Genomic DNA, 21,716 nt, shown 5'->3' on the forward strand with positions numbered 1-21,716 from the left:
TCCCACACCAGGAGCACCAGGCACGCTGCCCAGGGAAAGGAAGATCGTGCGTGGTGAAGCCTGTTGGCATCACCCACTGGCACGGTCCTGCGTGGGACCAGGGCCTGCTCTGCCTGGTGCTGCACAGCCAGAGCAAAGACATGGCCCAACAAACCTCTCTGCTTGACAAAGCCCACGTTCAGGTGTGCCTGTGGGCTTCACCCACCACATTGCACGCGGTCGGCATCGCCGTCCCACCTCCACACGGCTGTGGTACCGCAGACCTGCCCCGTCCCCGCCTGGGCAGACCCCGTGGCACCAGCATCCCCGCCATACACCGCCAAAACCAGGCTGCTGCGGACCCTGCTGCACGGAGCTGCTCCGAGGGGACACGTCAAAGGCCACGGAGCCTCCTGAGTCTACCATGGAGCTGATGGGGCCAGCACACTATGGCACACACGCTCAGCACATGATCCATCCATGGCCTTGTGCCTTCTGGGCGAAGATCGTGCCATTTGGGGGCAGAAACGACCCAGCCGCCAATCCGAAGTCACTGCCACCACTCGTAACAACCTAGTTTCCTCTAAGGAAAGAAGCAGTTAAATATTTACACAGCAGCAACCTTTAACATTTTCCAGCCAAACAAACTCATGTCTTAAATCCATGTTTTATGAGTGCTAAGAAATAATCTACAAATTGTCGTTGCATATCCCACTTCAATGAGCAACGCAGATGAGAAGGTAATTAAATTATACTGCCTTTTATTCGCTCATTCCAGAAAGACGCTTCGTTCAATCTCTTGACTAAACGTGGAGCTCAGCGGGTTTGACAGCCGCTGTCCCCATCGGTCACGCAGCTGCCGGGGGAAGGGGCTCCAGGAGGGAGGGACGCAGGGACCACACACCAGACCTCGCTCCAGGACCCCGAGCACTTGCCAGGTCCCCTGTGTCCCCATGTCATGCTGCACCCTGTCCCCACCTTGCAGCCAAGCACCTCACTGTCTCCTGTTCTCTGATGCTCTGACACCCGCCTCCTGACAAGAGCCTCCGGGCTAATTTGTAGCTGAGCAGATCCTCACTGGGCTGGACTGGGCCCACCTCCGTCCCTTTGCTACCAGTTAAACCCAGGCTGCTGGGTGGGCTGGAAGCAAACCATGGGGAACAGAAACAGTCCACAGTGTGGGACCTGCACTTGTTGCTAGCCTGACTCCCACCAAAACAGCTCCCCAGAGCTCGGAGGGGCTGAGCAGCACGAGGAGCTCCCTCTGCCCACCACCCTGCACAGGGGTCAGCATCGGGAGGGCACCCCGGGCACAGGGACCCCGGAAAGAAAGGAGCCCCCCTGCCGCTGAGCGTGTCTGCGGGGCACAGGCACCGCGGCCCTTCTGCGGGGGCTGCAGATGGGAAGCCAGACCCGCCACAGAGCAGCCTCTGCCCAGAAAACATTGCCTTCCCGCCCCCCGCACAACATTCGTTTTCAGTCTTTTAAAGGGATTAGACTAAAGGATGGGCCCAAATCCAGGGCTGCCCCGGCCCAGCAGAGCCGGTGGTGGAGAGCAGCCCCCCGAGCTCCCGGCACCGCCAGCGCTGGGGTCCCGCAGTGCGATGCTGCGCACCCTCAGCACCCCCTGCCTGCAGAGGACACGGCACAGAGGCAGAGCCCCGGGCACCCAGCTCAGAGGATGCTGAGCTGAGGGAGTCTCAGTGCAGCCTCCAGCACAGGCTCCCACCCCAAATCCCTCCTCACAGCCCCCCTGTGCCCACGGCAGGGACCCCTCGTGCCCGCGCTCCCGAGGCAGCCGGGACTGGCGCCACAGTCCCCAGTCCCTGCATTTCTGGTGTTGCTGTCATCACTTACAAGAATGAATCCTGTCTGCCACTGCTAACCTAAAGATTTGTAAATCCTTTCAGTTTAGGTCGGTCTGCTCATATAACAAAGATCAGAGTGACTTGCAAAACACCTGATCACGAACTGCAGACAGTACCGACCTTGCAGGTCTAGACATTTTGAAGCTGCACAATCGAGTCTTGCTTTAACATGTATCTTGAGACTGTTGGATCAAGTGTCCTCTAGCCAAACGTTGCTCATTAGACACTAAAAGGATTATGTAATGCAATATGCAAATGTGTAACCAATTGGCTCTTCAGGGTATGAACGCAGGGATAAGATTTTGTACATGTTGCCTTTTACTCTTCTTGCTGTTGTGTCGGTTCTATTCCAGCATCCAGACTTGTGCAACTCTGTAATAAACAATATCTCGTCTCTATGTGCTAAATTAGGTTCATTTGTATGCACACTGGGTAAAGAACCCTGTTTTGGGACAACAGTATGGGCTGTGCTGGCAGCAGCAAAGGTGATTATAACCAGCAGCACTTCTACAGGACGAGAGTTTAATGTGCAGGTAGAGTGGCCTGACTACACAACCGCAATGTGCCAAGATTTAGCACCTTTGATTGCAATTACAACATTACGCGTGCAGAAAGAAGGCAGCTGCAGGTGTTTTGCTCTTACGTGGCTGGTTAGCCCCGGCCGCACAGGCGGGAAGCCGGTGGAGCAGAAGGCAGAGGGAAGGGGGCTCGCAGCAAGCTCCGCAGCTACTTACTGTTTTGTGTGCAGCGCACAGCATTGGTCAGATCCCTGAAGATGCTCCCTTCCAGTTTCGCTTGCCCTTGTGAATAAATGAATACTCCTCCCTTCCCGTCCTTGAAAAGGCACTGCCGGATGATGGAGCCTTGCAGAGAGCTGGCCAAGGACCGGGCCTCCTTGTCCTGCTGCAGCTCCTGCTGCAGAGGCCTGAGCTGAAGGTCCCTCTGGAAGGTGTGCAGCCTGTCGCTGTGAAGCCTCCTGTGCGTGACGTGGGCTTGGCAGGGCAGTCTGTGTGCAGCCTGGGTGTCCTCCTCACTGTTGCATAGCAAGTCACTGTCACTGGAGTCTGAGCCGAGGGCTGGGTACCCCTCCTGCTCCGCTGCCCGCAGGTTCTCTCCAAATTCACCGTCCCTCTGGGCTGCGCCGCGCCGGGCTGGAGTGCCCACAACAGGGAGGAAGCTGCTCTGCTCCTCCCCCATGACACCTCGCGCGCCCTCCCCGGCCCCCACAGCGATCCCCCCGCTGTCCCGCCTGGCTGGGCCGGGCTCCCGCCAGGACGCCGCGCAGGACGAGGCCAGCACGGCCGGGTGCTCGCAGGCCCGGCTGCAGTGGGAGCTGGGACAGCCCCCCACGGTCACACAGGCGTTCTCGCTGCCCACGAGCTCGCAGTTCTCCAGGACGCAAAGGGCCACGCTGCGGAGGTGGGCGCTGGACCGGCTGAGGGTGCAGAACTTCACCCGGCACGTCCCTGGCGCGTGGATCTGCAGCTGCCCGCCTTCGAAGCGGCAGTTGTCGAACTGGACGTAGCCTGAGGTTGTCTGGAGAGCAAGCACAAGGTGAGATCACCACACAGAGCAAGAAAAAGCAGTTGTGGACGTACCACGAGGTCCTTCCACAGCAAATGAGCTCACGGTCGCAAATACAACACACGTTCAGGCACCAGAGACACAACAGGCTCACAGAGGCACAGACGCAGGGCTGTGAGCAGAGTTAGCAAGTGTTGAGCAACAAGTGGCACCTACTGCCTTTCTTCCCTGCTGGCAAAGTTTCCTTCACTTCCCCACCGAGCTCTGCAGCCTTGGCAAAGCGCGGCAGTCACAGACAGGGCCTAGAGGCTGTGCCAAGACCACTAAACCTCAGCAACTCTCCCTACACAGATGACTTTGCAACCTTCAGAGACATGTATTCGCCAGCTGGCGCTGTTCATGAACTCAGCGCTTTATTGAGTGAAGCAGCAGATAAGACAACATCAAACATTGCTGGAGAGCTACAATTCTCCCTTGAGCCGCCTGCATACTTGGTGGAAGGATGCTGCACACATGATGCATCAAAAGCAAAGCAAAACAGGTAAAAATTTGTGCCATACTGCTGCAGAGGCATGATGTTGTGACACTGCAGTGGGAGGGACACCATCAATTCCTTGTCCCCTGGCTGTGTGTTGTGGTTTAACCCCAGCTGGCAACCAGGACCACACAACCACTCACTCATCACCCCCAAACTGGGACAGGGAAGAGAATCGGAATGGAAAAAATACTCATGGGTTGACATAAGAATGGTTTGATAGTACAGCAAAGGAAGAGAGAAAATGACTGTACAAACCAAGTGATGCACAATGCAATTGCTCACCACCCACGGCCAACAGCCCGTTCCCGAGCAGTGGTGTTTGCCACCCGTGCAGCTCCAGTTCACACCCGAGCGTGACGGCGCGTGGGCAGGAACAGCCCTTGGACAGCCGGGTCGCTCTCCGGCTTTGCTCCCCCAGCTCCTCGTGCATTTCCAGGAAGCCAGAAAGCCTTTGGCTGTCCGTAACAACCAGAACACCAGCGTGTGACCAACACCCTGCTCGTGCTAAATCCAAACCACAGCACCACACCAGCCACTAGGAGGAAAATTAACTCTGTCCCAGACAAAACCAGAAGACTGTGGTTTCCCACCTGACCTGCTGGTCCTGGCAGAATCGTGAGCCATCCCCACACGGCCCTCCTGCTCTGCCGGGCACGCAGCAACCCGTGGGTGCCGGCAAAACACCAGGACGGTGCGTGGCCAAACACCTCTCACCTGCACAGGCAGGATAAGTCTCTGCTTATCTACAGAAAAGGCGAACAGAAATGCAACCAATCTATAGCTTGTGACAGGTGACCTGGGGCAACTTTACAGACATTTCTGGAGTTTGCAGCCAACACATGGTCCTGAGATTTGTTTTCGGCCTTGAGCACTCTCAGAAGTGCTCATGCTGCGAAAAAGGTTTGAAACGCATTTCTTTGTACCCAAAGACAACCACACAGAAATCCCTTCAGAACGCTGGTCTGCCCCAGTCTGAACTGTATCTATCCTTTTTTTGAAATAAAAAAAAGTTAACCACAAGGGACAAAATCAAACCAGCTTCTGAGAGGCTGCTTGTGAAAGCTCTTCTGAAACTGCAGCTCGCGGGGTTTTAAACTGACGGTAGGACTGGTGGGGTTTGGTTTTTAATCTGTTTTTCACAGATGGATTTGGGAGGAAACACCCTGGCTCCACCGCCAGCAGCTCAAGGGCTGTATCATCACCCCTGTGCACGGAGAAGCCTGGAAGGTGAAATGAAGCTGAAGGAGGCACCACGCGTCCGCTGCAGCACCCAGAACGTGGCCGCAGGCAAACAGGGACTTTCCACCACATTTGCAACTCATTTTCCCCACCACGGTGCTGGAGCACTATCTGTCTGCTGGGGACTTTCAGGCTGACTAAGTTAAATATGTCACATAATAAAATGGTGAAAAGGAAATGAAACCATAAGTTATAACTAACGATGGGCTGGTTCACCGTGAAGAAGGTCTCATTGTCGGAGGCGCAGTCCGTGGGCACAGTCAGAAATGCGGCTGGTGAGACAGGGAGAATCGCTGAGCAAAGGAAAATGCCTGGTAGCCAGGGAGCCGGGAGCCAGAAACATCCTTGAGAAGCACAGCTGCATCCCTGAGAAACCACAGACATCCCGAGACACCACCAACAAGGGACCCTAATGGCAACTAATCATCCGGAAAAGTGGGAAGAGCCTAGAAAAAGAAAACAGCTCTGAAAGAACAAAACCACCATCATCTATTGCCCGTTCCAGGTGAAAAATGGAAATTCATAGCATCACAGATGGTTTATGTTGCAGGGCCCTCCCCAGCCCCCCTGCCATGACAGGGACACCTTCACCAGCTCAGGGTGCTCAGAGCCCGTCCAGCCTGGCCTGGGATGTCTCAGGGATGGTTCATCCACCACCTCTCTGGGTACCTGGCACAGGCTCTCACCACCCTCAGGACAACAATTCCTTCCTCATGTCCGGCCTGAATCTCCCTCCCTTAGTTTAAACCATCACCCTTGTCCTGTCACAACAGGCCCTGCTCTAAAGTCTGTCCCGTCTTTCTCATGGGCCCCTTTTAAGCACTGAAAGGTGCACTAAGGTGTCCCGGAGCTTCTGTTCTCCAGCTGAACAGCCCAGCTCTCTCCCCTGTCCCCAGCAGAGCTGTTCCAGCCCTCTGACCATCTTCCCGGCCCTTCTCCTTATTTTCCATGTGCCTTAGCAGTTTCCAGGAGGACCTTCTCCATGATCTTGCTGGGCACTGAGGTGAGACTGACTGGCTCGTAGTTCCCCAGGTCTTCCTTTTCCCCCTTTTTAAAAATGGGGTTATCTTTCACCTTTTGCAGTCAGTGGGAACTTCCCCAGATTGCCATGACTTCTCAAACATGATGACGAGTGTCTTAGCACCTCAATCTGCCAGGTCGCTCAGGACCCGTGGAGGCATCTCATCAGGTCCCACGGACTTGTGCACCTTTGGGTGCCTTAGATGGTCTCAAACCTGATCTTCTCCTGCAGTGGGAGGTTCTTCGTTCTCCCAGTCCCAGCCTGGTCTTGGACCAGGCAGAACCAAACCTGCTGCAGCTGCAGACCTGCACAAACACCACGGGGGCTGACTGCGAGCCCATTGCTTCAGGCTGTGAGCACCCGCAGCTCCGGGAGCGTGGGGCAATCCTGCACCGCAGGGATGTCCCTGGAGCACGGACACCTCAGGGGTTCTCCTGGAGAGACCTGAGACCCCTTGCCCAGCATCAGATGGCTGTAATGAGGTAAACCACATTTTACATTACGCCTAACCAGTGACACTTCCATATACAGCTACAGTTTAACTGTTAGAAGTGTAGTAAGTAGCAGAGTGTTCGATTGCCATCTAAATCATCATTTAAATCAGCGTCAAATCATCGTCACATCCAGGTTTCATTACCATTCAATTATTGCTTAGTCACCATTTGATTACCATTCAATTATTATTCATTCACTGATTAATTATCATTTGAACATTGTTTGGTCATTAATAAAACCTTTTTAGTTTACCCCACAATGATGACACCTCTTAATAATTCACCTGGAACAGAGGTTTTGGCCCCTTCTGAAATCCGTCTAATTCTCCTCATACCTGTATTATATATCCACATAAGTAATCCATCATGAGCATATCTGCTGTTGTACTGGTGGCAAGTTTGCGGTAACTTGTAATAGTATATACCAGCTTGTTTGCTGCTCTTACTGGTTGTTGCTTTAATATCGGTTGTTGTAATACAATTCTTACTTCTGATTGCAGCCACACTGTTGACTGATACTGCAGAATTGATTGCTGATAGTAATTTGCAATTGCCTGATATTGTCAGGCATTGGAACAGGCTGCCCATGGCAGTGCTGGAGTCACCATCCCTGGAGGGCTGGACAGACAGATGAGGTTCTCAGGACATGGGGGAGTGAAAGGGATGGGGGAAGGGCTGGACTGCATGATCTTGATTTTCCAACCAAAATTATTCTGTGATTCTATGTATTTGCATAATTAAAGGCATTCTTGCTGGTGGTGATGTGTGTGGCATTTGCAGTGATCTGTAACCAAGCAGAGACATCCAGAGGACAAAGCCCCCAAGCCCCCATGTGTTTGGGAGTCCCATGAACCCCCAGACACCCACAGACTGGGAACCCTCCCGGCCACGGCGCCGCGGTGGCCTCGCCGTCCCCGCCAAGCCTCACCTTGCAGAGCAGCGAGGAGGAGCGCGGAGGCAGGAGGACCAGGATGCAGGGGTGGGCGGTGGGGCCGTGCTGGTCCACGCTGGCCCGCAGCACCACGAACCCAGCCTGCCCTGCCCGCCAGCTCCGGCACCTTCAGCAGCACCTCGCTCTGCTCCTCCTGCACGCCGGGCAGCAGCACCAGCCGGCCGTAGGGGCCGGCGGCGGCCAGGGCGGCGCGGAGGCTGCCGAAATCACCCCCCGCACCCACGGGGAGCCGGCGGCGGCCCTTCCTCCTGCAGAAGAGCGAGAGGCAGGTGGAGGACCCGGGGTCCTGCATGTTTCTGGTCCAGGTTCTGGAGGCCAGGCAGTGCTGCTTGCAGGCGTCTCTCCAGGAGGGCGGCTCGGCGCCGGGGCGGTTGGGCCAGCTGGGGGGCCGGTGCTGCAGGACGCCCCGGCAGAGCTGCCGCCAGCGCATCCTGTCCAGGCTGAGCACCAGCTGCTGCCAGCCCCTGCGCACCGCGCTGCAGCGACCCCGCTCCGGCAGCCGCAGGTAGGACAGGATGAGCCGCCGCAGCTCCGCCGGCAGATCAACGGGCTCCATCGGCACCTGCGGGGATGGACACAGGGTCAGCGGTGAGCACAGAGGGCTCGGCCAGGGCAGGGACCCTGTGTTGACAGGGACATGCACACCTTGCTCAGCAGGAGCAGGAGGGGCAGGGCTGAGCTCTTCTCTGTGTGACAGTGACAGAGCCCAGGGAACGGCAGCAGATGTGCCAGGGAGGGTCAGTGGGACATGAGGAAAAGGTTCTTCACCCAGGGGTGCTGGACACTGAACAGGCTCCCAGGGAGGTGTCACGGCCCCAACCTGACAGTGTTCAAGAAGAGACTGGACAATGTCTGCAGACGTTGAACTGTGTGACCTGTGGGGTGTCCTGTGCAGGGACAGCAGTTGGACTCCATGGTCCTGTGGGTCCCTCCAGCTCAGGACATTTATGTCCCTGCCAGACACAGCTCTGCAGGGCTCTCATCAAGGGGGGTTCAGCACCCATCTAACAGTGTGCTCCCCCCACCACTGCCCCGGCCCCCCTCCCTCTCCTGCCACCCCAGTCATGGCCAGCAATGCCCAAACAAGCTGTTCTGAGGTCTCTGTTCTTTTGGGGCAGTTAAAACTTTGTTGCTTAACCCTGGGACTCAAAGGCTGCACATGAACAAGCACATCGCCGTGTCCCCCACATCTGCCAGACCCCGCGGACAGCCGGCCCACCATCCTCACCAGCCGCCCCAGCAGGCACGAGGCTTCTGCCGGCGCCGCACCGAGACTGCCGGACACGGCAGCGCCTGGGAAACGCCAGTGGCCCTGTCCCTGGCGCCAGCAGGTCACCTGTACCCAGAGGGGCAGCAGGAGCGGCTGAGGGACCTGGGGGTTCAGCTGGAGAACAGGAGCTGAGGGGAGACCTTCTGATCTCTGAACTGCCTGAAAGGAGCTTGGAGCCAGGGGGGTCGGGCTCTGCTCCCCAGGAACAAGCGCCAGGAGCAGAGGAAACGGCCTCAAGTTGCGCCAGGGGAGGTTGAGGTTGGATGTGGGAACAATTTCTTCCCCAAAGGGCTGTGGGGCATTGAACAGGCTGCCCAGGGCAGTGCTGGAGTCACCAGCCCTGGAGGGCTGGACAGATGGACATGAGGCTCTCAGGACATAGGGCAGGGACAGGGGTGGGTTATGGTTGGATTCGGTGATCCTGAGGGCTTTTCCAACCAAAATGATGCTGTGACTCTAGGAGCAGACGGCTGTGTGAGGAACGCGCTGCCGGGGCGCTGGGCTGCCATGAGCTCCAGGTTGGCAGCCGTAGGGGTGAAGGGGAGGCCAGAGCCCCCAGGAGAGCACGTCCCGGCAGAGCCGAGGGCGACTGCTCGGCAGCGTGTGGGCCCCTTTCCCAGGGGCCGGGGGGGTCCCAGCCCCTGCGGCCGCCTCCTCGGGACGGGCCCCACCAGCTCCCAGCGCAGCGTGGAGCAAGGCCACGTTCGGCGGGTCACACTGCTGTCCCAAACAGGGCTTTTACCCGCTGTGCATACAAACGAGCAAAGTTAGCACACAGAGATGAGATACTGTATTACAGAGCTGCGCAAGTCTGGGTGCTGGAATAAAGCCGGCACAACAGCAAGGAGAGTAACAGCCAGATGTTATCATCACATTCATGCCCTGAAGAGCCAATTGGTTACACATTTGCATATTGCATTATGTAATCATTTTAGCGTATAATGAGCAACGTTCAGCTAAAGGGCACTTTATCCACCAGTCTCGAGATGTGTTAAAGCAAGACTCAGCTAACTGTGTGGCTTCAGAATGTCACGGTATCACAGAATCACAGAATCACAGAATGACAGGGATTGGAAGGGACCTCCAAAGATCATCTAGTCCAACGCCCCAAAAAATCTGCAAGGTCGGTACTGTCTGCAGTTTGTGATCAGGTGTTTTGCAAGTCGCTCTGATCTTTGTTATATGAGCAGACTGACCTAAAACTGAAAGGATTTACATATCTTAGGTTAGCAGCTGCAGACAGGATCCATTCTTGTAAGCAATGACCACAACGCTGCAGGCAGGGCGGCACGGAACCCGCCTGGTGCTGCTGGTGACCGGCGCTTGCAGGACCACGAGTCCCCGGCCCCGGCCTGGCCATCCCGCGGGACGTGGGCTTGTTGGGAAAGGTGTGAAGCTTTCTCTAGAGGTCAAGCTCATCCCTTGGCCCAGTGCCTGGGGACGCCAGCAGGACCCTCCCAGCAGAAGAGGGGTTGTGAAGAAGCAAGCATTCATGATTGAAGAGAGCACTCACGGTAGCTGGACCCCAGACACCCAATCCTGCCCCAGCACAGGGCTGCTGGTGACGACGGCATGCAAGACCACGCTCCTCTGGTCTGGCTCATGCCACCACCTGCCCAGCACCCTTCCCCATGTCCAGCTGTGAGAAATGGTGGGTGCTGTGGCACGATGCCCCTCCCGACTGCAGGGCTTCACCCCCGCTTCCCACGCTGGCCCCCCACCCAGCACAGGCAGAGCTGGACAAGCCTCCCGATGCCCCACATGCTTGGCGACCTCCCACTGCTCCCCACAAAGTGCTGGACAGGCGACTTCACTGAATGGGAAAGCACCTCACAGAAATTAACACCTGGCACTTGAGAGCAGCAATGTTGTTATCAGTGACGAGAAAACAACAATGCGAAACGGGGAGCTCCGCCATCCACCAGCACTCCTGCCGAGGCAGCCGCTCCGTGCACGTCCACCAGCGTGCAGCAGCCACGGATCAGTGCCCTGGCGCGGGGGAGCCCTGCAAACACCACGGAACAGTGAGTGAATCTGCGGGCCGGCGCCAGGCCAGCGGAGTGCCGGACAGTCTGACCCCGCGTGGCAGCTCTGGGTTGCGGCTGCCGGCCCGTGCCAGGAAACACGCTCCGGGCCGCGGTTGTCCTCCAGTGCCTGTAAGGAGCTCATGTCACACACGACGCTGCTGAGAGCCCCAGGAACCGCGCTCCCCTCTGCTCCGGGACAGACGCTGCGCGGCCGGCGAGCGCCTGGTGCTCTGAACCATGCTCTCACAAACACAGGCAGTTTACCTCTCCCCGCACACAGCTTGACTTCCAGCTCCCCTGCAACCATCGGGAGGGAATCTGCTCAAAAAAGCACAGGCCTGCCTGAGACTAAGTTTATCCAAGGCCCAGCCTGGGTGCCCTGTGGTGAATCCTCCACTGTACAGGCAGAGACGCAACTTGCTGCCACGCAGCAGCACTGCAGGCAGTCTGGAGGGATGGAGGTCCCGACGGCGCGGCTGTGTCCGTCACAAGGGGACGGTGTCCCTCACGGTACGGACTGTGTCCCTCACGGTACGGGCTGTGTCCATCACGGTATGGGCTGTGTCCCTCACGATATGGACTGTGTCCCTCACGGTATGGACTGTGTCCATCACGATAGGGACTGTGTCCCTCACAATATGGACTGTGTCCCTCACGGTACGGGCTGTGTCCCTCACGGTACGGACTGTGTCCCTCACGGTACGGACTGTGTCCCTCACGGTACGGACTGTGTCCATCACGATACGGACTGTGTCCCTCACAATATGGACTGTGTTCCTCACGGTACAGACTGTGTCCCTCACGGTACGGACTGTGTCCCTCACGGTACGGGCTGTGTCCCTCACGGTACGGACTGTGTCCCTCACGGTATGGACTGTGTCCCTCACGGTATGGGCTGTGAACCTCACGGTATGGACTGTGTCCCTCACGGTATGGACTGTGTCCCTCACGGAATGGACTGTGTCCCTCACGGTACGGGCTGTGTCCCTCACGGTACGGGCTGTGTCCGTCACAAGGGGACGGTGTCCCTCACGGTACGGGCTGTGTCCCTCACGGTATGGACTGTGTCCCTCACGGTACGGACTGTGTCCCTCACGGTACGGGCTGTGTCCCTCACGGTACGGACTGTGTCCCTCACGGTATGGACTGTGTCCCTCACGGTATGGACTGTGTCCCTCACGGTACGGGTGTGTCCCTCACGGTACGGGCTGTGTCCCTCACGGTACGGGCTGTGTCCCTCACGGTATGGACTGTGTCCCTCACGGTACGGACTGTGTCCCTCACGGTACGGGCTGTGTCCCTCACGGTATGGACTGTGTCCCTCACGGTACGGACTGTGTCCCTCACGGTACGGGCTGTGTCCCTCACGGTATGGACTGTGTCCCTCACGATAGGGACTGTGTCCCTCACAATATGGACTGTGTCCCTCACGGTACGGACTGTGTCCCTCACGGTACGGACTGTGTCCCTCACGGTATGGACTGTGTCCCTCACGGTATGGACTGTGTCCCTCACGGTACGGGCTGTGTCCCTCACGGTACGGACTGTGTCCCTCACGGTACGGACTGTGTCCCTCACGGTATGGACTGTGTCCCTCACGGTACGGGCTGTGTCCCTCACGGTACGGACTGTGTCCCTCACGGTACGGGCTGTGTCCCTCACGGAATGGACTGTGTCCCTCACGGTACGGGCTGTGTCCCTCACGGTACGGGCTGTGTCCCTCACGGTACGGACTGTGTCCCTCACGGTACGGGCTGTGTCCCTCACGGAATGGACTGTGTCCCTCACGGTACGGACTGTGTCCCTCACGGTACGGGCTGTGTCCCTCACGGTACGGACTGTGTCCCTCACGGTACGGGCTGTGTCCCTCACGGTATGGACTGTGTCCCTCACGGTACGGGTGTGTCCCTCACGGTATGGACTGTGTCCCTCACGGTACGGGCTGTGTCCCTCACGGTACGGACTGTGTCCCTCACGGTATGGACTGTGTCCCTCACGGTACGGGTGTGTCCCTCACGGTACGGACTGTGTCCCTCACGGTACGGGCTGTGTCCCTCACGGTACGGACTGTGTCCCTCACGGTATGGGCTGTGTCCCTCACGGTACGGGCTGTGTCCCTCACGGTATGGACTGTGTCCATCACGGTATGGGCTGTGTCCCTCATGGTACGGGTGTGTCCCTCATGGTACGGGCTGCGGTCTCGGCAGCTCGGAGCCTGTCCCTGGTGTGAACCCCCCAGCCTGGGCGTTGCATCCCGAGGAACCCAGACACAACACTGGAGGAGAAACAGTTTTGGGCAGAAACAGAGGGGGAGACTTAGTCTCACACCTTTTCCAGCAGGCAAACAGCTCAACATTTTCCCTTTGCTGTTCTTCTCCCTCTTGCAGGCTTATAGTTATGGGTTAAATTCTCATGAGCCTTGCCATTAAACTTAGTGGCAGCAAAACAGATGCTAAAATAAAAAAGAGCCATTCTTATTTAATAACAAATTACTAGAATAAAACAAAACCCACAACAACGAAACAACAAAACTACAGACCCGGTCAGTGCTTTATGCCTTCCGGCAGCCCCCCGGGGAGCGGCGATGTGACACCAGCCCAGCCGGGAGCCAGGACGCCCGAGGCCTCGCCACGGCAAACACCAGCCTGGCAGCACCGGGACCGGAGCCCCGAGCCGCCCAGCGCCGTGCCCACCGGCAGCCAGGACCAGCATCCTCCTGGTCACATTCTGTCCTGGATAAATGTCTGCGGTCTTCTGAGACGTGGTACTTGATCTCTGCTTGTTGCTCTAAGTAAATGTATATGTCTGAAGACAACTAAATTAGCTCCAAAATGCACAGCCAAAGTCCAGGTGACAGAGCGCTGCCTGCAATGCTTGTGTCTTTTTTGATGTGTCCAGATCTTCTCGGTGCTTCTATGCACCTTCCTGTGTTTTTAGCACTTTGGTTCCCTGTGGCCAGTTCTCTGCTTAGTACAAGTCACTTTAAGCCCTCAGAGCTTCTCAGAACTGTGACTCCATTGTCTCTAAAATAGGATAATTGCCCTAAGGTAAATTCCTTTCCATCCCACATTTCAGAGGGGAAGCCCAAATGGTTTGTGCTGCTCCTCACCATGTCTGCTGACCCCCCTCGCCTGAGGCTGATCAGTGCATCAACTGCACCCGTTTCTATCCGCCAGAAGAGTTCATTCCTTGCGATCCTCCTGACGGGTGCCTGAACTTGCTCTGTCCATGATGTATAATCCTAAAACTCAGGACACACTTTCTGAAGACAAAACCCACTTGCACAACAGACTGACAGCTGCAGCAGGACGGACACTCACTATTCAGCTGTTCTCAGAGGAGCTGCCTGAGCACAGTGAGAATCACAGAATCATTTGGGCTGGAAAAGCCCCTCCAGATCATCGAGTCCACCTGTTCCCTCACCCCTGTCCCTGCCCCCTGTCCTGAGAGCCTCATGTCCGTCTGTCCAGCCCTCCAGGGCTGGTGACTCCAGCACTGCCCTGGGCAGCCTGTTCAATGCCCCACAGCCCTTTGGGGAAGAAATTGTTCCCCACATCCAACCTCAACCTCCCCTGGGCAACTTGAGGCCGTTTCCTCTGCTCCTGGCGCTTGTTCCTGGGGAGCAGAGCCCGACCCCCCTGGCTCCAAGCTCCTTTCAGGCAGGTCAGAGAGCAGAAGGTCTCCCCTCAGCTCCTGTTCTCCAGCTGAACCCCCCAGGTCCCTCAGCCGCTCCATCACACTTGTGCTCCAGCCCGTTCCCCTTTTTAATGCTTTAAATCTTGCATTTAGTCTAAAATTATAGTCCAGGAGGCTCTATCACGAAAGCAGAAGGAGTTAACACGTATCAGGATATTAACCAGGGGAATCTTTATCGGCTAACTCATCTGTTTAGGCCGCAAAACAGATAATAGTTGTAAATCAGATGAGACCTTTTTGGCACAAGCACTACAGTTTAAACATGTCCCTCCAGACTAGAAAACACGTACCGGAGCTACGGCAAGATGATTCTTACAGAATATGGTTATAGGAGATGGCAGTTGGCGAAGCTGACTCCAAACAGCTGGTGAATGAACCGGGAGGCATTTCTGTCGTGTGCAGGAGCCAAACAGCGACTCGAGTCCCGGCGAACGGGGCCGGGGGGCGGCACGAACCCGGGCGGCGCGGGCAGCCGGGCCGGCCCCGGAGGGGAGCTCTGCCGGGACAGCCGCCCCCGCCGCACCGCAGTCCCCTGCCCGGGCGGCCGCGGCGGGGCGTGCGGCAGCGCGGCGGGAACTCGAACGACGCGCTGCAGGTTCTCCCAGCGCGGACGGCGAGGCAGCGGGCAGCGCGGGAAGGACGCGCCGCCCGGCCCCAGCAGACCCGCACTGCCGAGCGGGACCCGCCGGACCCGCGCCAGCGCCGCACGCCGGGGGCGGAGCTCGGGGCGGGGCTCTGGGAGGGGTGGGACCACCAGACCGCCGTCTGATTGGCTGATCCGGGGAGAGGGCGGAGCCGCCACCGCCCGTCCCGCGGGTCACAGGCAGGGGCGATGCTCAGGGTTCCTTTGCCCTCTCCCTGCGTCACCCGTGCGTCAGGCGGCGCGCTTGCGTCACACGGCGGCGCGCGCGCAGCGGAGAGCGCGGGGCCGGCGGAGTCTGCGGTGCGTTCCCGGCGCTCCCGCCGCCATGGCAACGGCCGCAGGTGCGTCCGCGGCGGGGCCGCCCGGCCCGGGCGCGCTGGTTCGGCCCGGCGGGGTTCGGTTGGGCCGGGCGCGGTTCTGCCCGGCGCGGCGGCCGCGCAGGCGCTTCGGGGCGGGGACGGGCGAACGTGGTTCCGCCGCTCGCGGGCCGCAGCCACCGCCCGCCGCGCCGCCGGCGCGCCGGCCTGACCTTGAGCGCCAGCCCCGCCGTTCCGCGCCCCCGCCCGCCGTTCCGCGTCCCTCACCCCTCCCGGCTCTCTGCTTCCAGGTCGCCCGCTGCCGTGTCCCGCCGGGGCCGCCATCGCTGCCGCGCGTCCCCGGGAGCGCTGAGGGCCCAGCAGAGCGGCCGGACGCCCCGCGCCGAGAATGCGGTGAGTGGAGGGGCCGGGGTGCCCCGGGTGTGCGACAGCGGCCGGCGGCTGCCGGGAGAAACACGTGCGTGAATCTGCAAACCTTCCCTCTTAGAATCATCACAGAAACACGGAGGGTGTGTGTTTGAGGGCCCTCCCCAGCTCCCCAGCCCCCCTGCCATGGCAGGGACACCTTCACCAGCTCAGGGTGCTCAGAGCCCGTCCAGCCTGGCCTGGGATGTCTCAGGGATGGTTCAGCCACCACCTCTCTGGGTACCTGCCCGTTAACTGACACAGCTGCACATCTTCAGGATTTGGCTCATTGCTTAGAGTGAGCGTGTCCCGTACCTGACAGCAGAAAAGTCTGAGTTTGTGGTAATCATCTGATTTACCAACTGAATATTCAGTTCCTAAAATAATAAGGTTGGGCCAGGAGGACTTGGGTAGCATGTTCACTCCGCAGTAGTCAGGATGAGGGAAACACTGGTCCCTTACCAGTATTGCAAATACAGATATACATTGCAATATCAGATAACAAGTGTCCCTTTCTTTATTCTCTCCCTTGTGTTTTTCTGACCCAGCGGGCCACATGCCAGCATTTTGAAGGCCATAGTTATTTGGGCAGGTAAATGGGTTGAAATCCTTTAAAAGCACCAGATGTGCAGGCCAGGAGGTGGTGACAGCAGCAGGCAGGTGACGTACAGACCTTGGTTCAGGGAACATCGTGTCCAAAAGGATCGAGTGTGCCCCGTGCGCAGAGCACTCTGAGACTGGCTCCTGCGCTGAGGAGAAATTCCAGGTGTAAACGGGAGGTTGCAGCAGCTTTAGGGGTCTGTATGTACAGCCAATGCTGTAGATCCAAAACTTTCTCTTTCCTGAGATCTGTTTCTTTTACATTCAATTCTAGCAAGGTGGCTGGTGTGTTCTGGTACATGTGGGTGGCACAGGCCTTACAAATCCCATCTGAAGGTGGGGGTTCTGTCGTGGAGGCTTCTGGAGGACGTGCTGCGCCCGGCTCTTGCGAGGCCCCAGCCAGAAGTGTGGTGACTTCCTCACACGAGGATCGCTGCGGTCTTCAAAGCGTTCCTGCTGGACAGCTCCGGATCCAGGGGTTATGCCAAAAGGAGCACGTAGCCTCTGAAACAGAACTAGAGGTCCCTCTTATTTAATATATTTTATTTATTGGAAGTTTCTTTAGAGGGGAAATGGCTGTATAAATGGCTGGTTCTCAAAGGCCTTTTCAATCATCTCTTTGACAGCGTTGTCTATGGTGAGAGTGTTCCACACCACGTTAGTAGGATTAGCATGACCCACTGTCCCCTGTCTGGCATATCATAGATGTGGCGTTTTTAGTAAATGCAAGTAGAACTACAGTAATCCGAATAGTACTCTGAAGTGGTACATATACGAAGTGGTGTATAAGCCATCTGATATGAATCCCTGTCTGTGATGTTACTTCTCATATTGACAGAAACACCTCATCTTTGTGAATTACGCATCTGGCATTTTCACTAGCCAGACCTTAAAAGGTTCAAATAGCCAGTAACTTTAGGGAAAAGCCAATGCAGGTACATACATGTTTTCAAAATAAATTGTGAATGGATGTTGCTGGTGGGAATAATCTGCAATTCACAAACCACCACCAGCCTCACTTGATTGTTAGAGACTTTACTAGAGCTGTAACGTAAGTTAGGGTTCAGATCACCTGCAAAACCCGCTTTTTATAAGTGTTGAATAAGTAATCCGGCTTTAAATGATGAGCAAGTGTTGCCTGGTAGCGATCACCTCAGCCCGTCCCTGCGTTATTTGGTAGAGCTGGCTCAGTTCACCTGTCGTTCAGGATCTCAGGTGTAGCCGAGCTCAAGGTCTCAAACTTCTCCGCAGAAGGTGAAGTCCCGTGCGGTTCACGGTGCTGCCTCTTTCTCTGCAGATGCGGCTGCAGGTTAATTACCTGGGACTCCAGACACGTTCAGAACTGTGCTGGAAGTGCTCTTCTGCCTTACTTTAAGCCTGCAATTGCAGTTGTGTACTAGTTTTGGCTGGGATGGAGTTAATCTTCTTCACAGTATCTTGTGTGGGGCTGTGTCTTGGACTCGTGCCAAAGCTGCGTGGGCCCCCCCCAGGCTGTGTTTGTCCCCCCGGGCTGTGTTTGTCCCGCCGAGCAGCACTCGCGCAGCACCGAGGGCTGTTGTGCGAGCGGGGGGCGCGGGGAGCCGGGACAGTGACCCCAGCTCAGCAAACGGGAGTCCCAGATCACACAGCATGGTGCTCAGCCATGAAACGTGGGGGAGGCTGGTGGGGAGCACTGCTCGGGGCATCAGCTGGGGGGTGGTGAGCGATTGTTTTCATTTGCATCACTTCCTTGGGTTTTATTTTCCTCTCTCTGTTTCCACACTCCCTCGCCCCCTTGTTAAACGGAGTTTCTTTCTCAATTTTCCCTTCCGATTCTCCCTGCCCTTGCACCAGCGCGGAGGGGAGAGTGAGCGAGTGGCTGCGTGGTGCTTAGCTGCTCACAGGTTAAACCACGAGCAATTGTTATGTAAATTATCTGTTGTTTTCTGCCACAGGGAAAGGCAGAGTGGGATGGTCAGAATTTGTAATGCTGCTGCATATATTTTACTTGTTTTTTTCCTTGGCCTCTCTTCTGTTCTCATCACCACCATCCCAGTGATGTGTTCCGTAAGTGTGAGATCAGACCTTTCACTGAATTCCTTGCACAGCGAACAGGGAAATCTCATGTGTCGGCTCCCTCTTGTCAGCTGTAACGTAGCACTTGAGGAGTTCATATCTCAATTTCCTTCCCAATTTATTTCTATTTTAATTTAAAGGTGTACAGAAAGCAAAAAAACCTATCACTTTTCTGTGTCTCAGAGACCTGAAAACCATACAAAATCTGTCAGATCTGGCATTTGTCACTCTTCTCCTTCACATGTTATGGGCTTTCCTCCAGTATCAGGTGCCAGGTGCTGTTTGAATGACCCACTAGTGCGAATAAAGCTGCGGGGCCACCCGCAGCCCCGCTCACCTTCGCCCTTCTCTGTTTCAATGTAGGAAAGGAGAACTGAGCTATACTGCAGTACGGAAAGCCGAGTGATGGATTCGGAAGGTTCTGCCTCCGTGAGTTCCAAGGAATACCTAAGCAGTGACATAATGGCCACCTCTGGCAAACATTATGTTTGTGGCTACTGCGCAGCCTTCACCAACATCGCCGTCACGTTCCCCATCCAGAAGGTCCTGTTCCGGCAGCAGCTGTACGGTTTGAAGACCAAGGACGCGGTGCATCAGCTGCAGAAGGACGGGATGCGCAACCTGTACCGCGGCATCCTGCCCCCGCTGATGCAGAAGACAACCACGCTGGCGCTGATGTTCGGGCTGTACGAGGATTTCTCCTCGCTGCTGCTGCGGCACACGAGCGCGCCCGAGCTGCTGACGCGCAGCGTGGCGGCCGTGCTGGCGGGCACCGCCGAGGCCGTGCTCACGCCCTTCGAGCGCGTCCAGACTTTGCTGCAGGACTACAAACACCACGATAAGTTCACAAACACTTACCAGGCTTTCAAGGTGCTGAAAGTCCACGGCGCGAGAGAGTATTATCGGGGGTTGGTGCCTATTCTGCTCCGAAATGGACCCAGTAACGCGCTCTTCTTTGGCCTGCGGGGACCCATCAAGCAGTGTCTGCCCGAAGCGACTTCCCACAGTGCGCACTTGGTCAACGACTTCATCTGCGGGGGGCTGCTGGGCGCCGTGCTGGGCTTCTTGTTCTTCCCGGTCAACGTCGTCAAAACTCGCATGCAAGCTCAAATCGGTGGCGAGTTCCAGTCCTTCTCCAAAGTCTTTGCGAAGATCTGGCTGGAACGTGACAGAAAACTGATCCACCTCTTCCGAGGAGCCCACCTGAATTACCATCGTTCCATCCTGTCCTGGGGTATCATCAACGCGACCTACGAGCTCCTGCTGAAGCTGCTGTGAAAGCCACTGTGGTCCCTCGGCTCGTCCGTCTGGGCGCGGGAACAGCCACTGTCCGTCAGTCCCAGGAACAGCACCAGAGGTCGTCTTAGCCTTCAATATTTATGGAGTGAATGGTGATGCATCGAAACCTTGGTGCAATTAAGACAACCTTTTTAAACTATTTATTTGCTGGCACGTGAGTTTACCTGTAAATGGACCTTATAGACAAATGCAAGGTCAAAAAAAACCAAACCTGTGTTAGTCCAGCAGATTATTCTGTACCACTCCTAAAATGTCGTAACACTCCGTGATGGAATGTGCTCCACCGTCCGCATCGTAGAACATGAAAACTAAGGGAAGACTGATTAAAATGGATTCACTTGCCTAATAAGCTTCAAAATCTTCTTTTAAGAACTACATTTTCAAACGTTTCAGGATCCTAAGTACTCCTTACTGTTTAAAGCTAAAAGGATGGATCCAGATGGGGATATCTGAAGTTTAGAACTTCAAGCTTAAACTCAGCCTACGCAAAGTCTCCTGCCAGGCATGTTGATGGTTGGCTTTAAGATGAACATGTAATTCGGCAGCGTGAGTGTGGTTAGTGAATGTTTAACTTCAGTGTAAGCGACTCCGGTTCCAAGCGGGACCTCTGTGTGCATCTGTATGTGTGCCTTCATGTGAAAAGGGAAAAGCGGAAGGAATGGAACAGCAAACCTACTAAAGCTTTAAAGTGTCCTTCCTTGTTAAAAAACCTTCTACTTGTAAACACGGAGTTTGTTCTGCTCTCTTTCTTTTTGCACCGCTGCTTTTCTGTTGCTCGCAGCCCTGGGCCAGAGGGACGAGGGCCCTTTCCTGGAGCCAGCGGTGCTTCCCGCGGTGGTGACAGCGGCTCACAAACACGGCTCTTCGTGCTGACGTGTCTTGTCTTTTGCAAACTACTCCTGTTTCTTTTGGGCTGTGGAATAACAGATCACAACCAGGTATTTTCTCCCGGAAAAGCGGAGTTGTGCCTGCTTGGTGTGCTCTCGGCAGTCCCGTAAGACAGAGTCGAGCAGCACACCTGGCAAGATGGTGTTTCTGTGTGTCCCCGCTCCAGTGCAGGTCTGTGAGAGCAGGGGACGGCAGGCAGAGGTGGCCCCGGAGCAGCTTGGTGGGAAAGATACAGCACTGGAGACGTGTTTGAGGACCTCTGTAGGTGAGCATGGGAGAGACGGACAGAAATACAGTGTTGTGTGTCTTATGGACTTGGCAGTTGAGAGATACAGGACGCGGGCTGCAAAGAAAGGGACTCGGCATGACCATAAATCAGATGAGGGTCTTTGTGAAACTACATATAAAAACAAAAATGCCAAACCCCAAACCAGCCAAGCACAACAACAACAACACACCCTAAGCCATTTTGGATGGTGGGGCCAGCTTTCAGAAACTGGTCCGAATTGGTCTTTTTGTAAGTTTTGGAGTGGCTATTTCTTCCCTTAATTTGAGTTTTCCATTTGCTAAGCTGTCCTCAAATATTGATTCTAATCAGCGTGTTATGATTATGATCACAAAATAGGCCCTCGCTTCACCGTCAGAAATGGCCAGGCACAAGTGAGCATTCTTGTATCCGAACGTTGTGATTACCCGCATTTAAATAAAATGTTACTGAATGTTTGTACTGGCAGAATCTGATTTTTACCGGTGTACTCTTTGTAATCACTCCTTGATGGAATAAAACATTTGCATCCGGTTTCTCTGTGGAGGACATGGTGTGCGTGTGTGATGCTGGGAGTGGGAGTGCTGAAGGGTGAGGTGAGCCCCCGCTAACCGGTGATGGAGATCTGCCGCTCTG

At 56.1% G+C, this 21,716-nt stretch overlaps 2 protein-coding genes across 10 annotated transcripts in view; one reads left to right on the top strand and one right to left on the bottom strand.

The window, feature by feature from the left end:
* ZBTB5 (zinc finger and BTB domain containing 5) overlaps positions 1-15,036 on the bottom strand; it is a 60,598-nt gene extending 45,562 nt beyond the window's left edge. The window contains exons 1-2 of one of the 8 annotated variants that reach the window (XR_014186204.1): positions 14,899-15,036; positions 13,366-13,935 (exon numbers count right to left, since the gene is read on the bottom strand). Coding sequence is in view for 1 of the 8 variants with exons in the window: in XM_082074735.1 (XP_081930861.1) it covers positions 2,582-2,605 (24 nt within the window). In the remaining 7 variants the exon portion in view is untranslated. Of the gene's footprint in view, positions 1-1,836; positions 2,085-2,581; positions 2,753-7,591; positions 7,709-13,365 lie in introns of those variants that run through there. The other 7 variants (XR_014186205.1, XR_014186206.1, XR_014186207.1 and 4 more) reach the window with 7 other exon arrangements.
* Positions 15,037-15,470: 434 nt separating this feature from the next.
* SLC25A51 (solute carrier family 25 member 51) lies at positions 15,471-21,626 on the top strand. Of its 2 annotated transcripts, XM_082075902.1 has the most exons (4): positions 15,471-15,592; positions 15,859-15,961; positions 16,848-17,094; positions 18,992-21,626. In XM_082075902.1, the coding sequence occupies exons 2-4, from the start codon at positions 15,957-15,959 to the stop codon at positions 19,904-19,906; spliced, it is 1,167 nt and encodes a 388-aa protein (XP_081932028.1). In that variant the 5' UTR covers positions 15,471-15,592; positions 15,859-15,956; the 3' UTR covers positions 19,907-21,626. The 2 variants fall into 2 exon arrangements, with proteins under 2 accessions (XP_081932028.1, XP_081932029.1); XM_082075903.1 differs by lacking the exon at positions 16,848-17,094 and having other exon boundaries at positions 15,477-15,592.
* The last annotated feature ends 90 nt before the right edge of the window (positions 21,627-21,716 follow it).

The sequence above is a fragment of the Streptopelia decaocto genome (assembly GCF_964273445.1).
Source record: "Streptopelia decaocto genome assembly, chromosome: Z".
NCBI lineage: Eukaryota > Metazoa > Chordata > Aves > Columbiformes > Columbidae > Streptopelia > Streptopelia decaocto.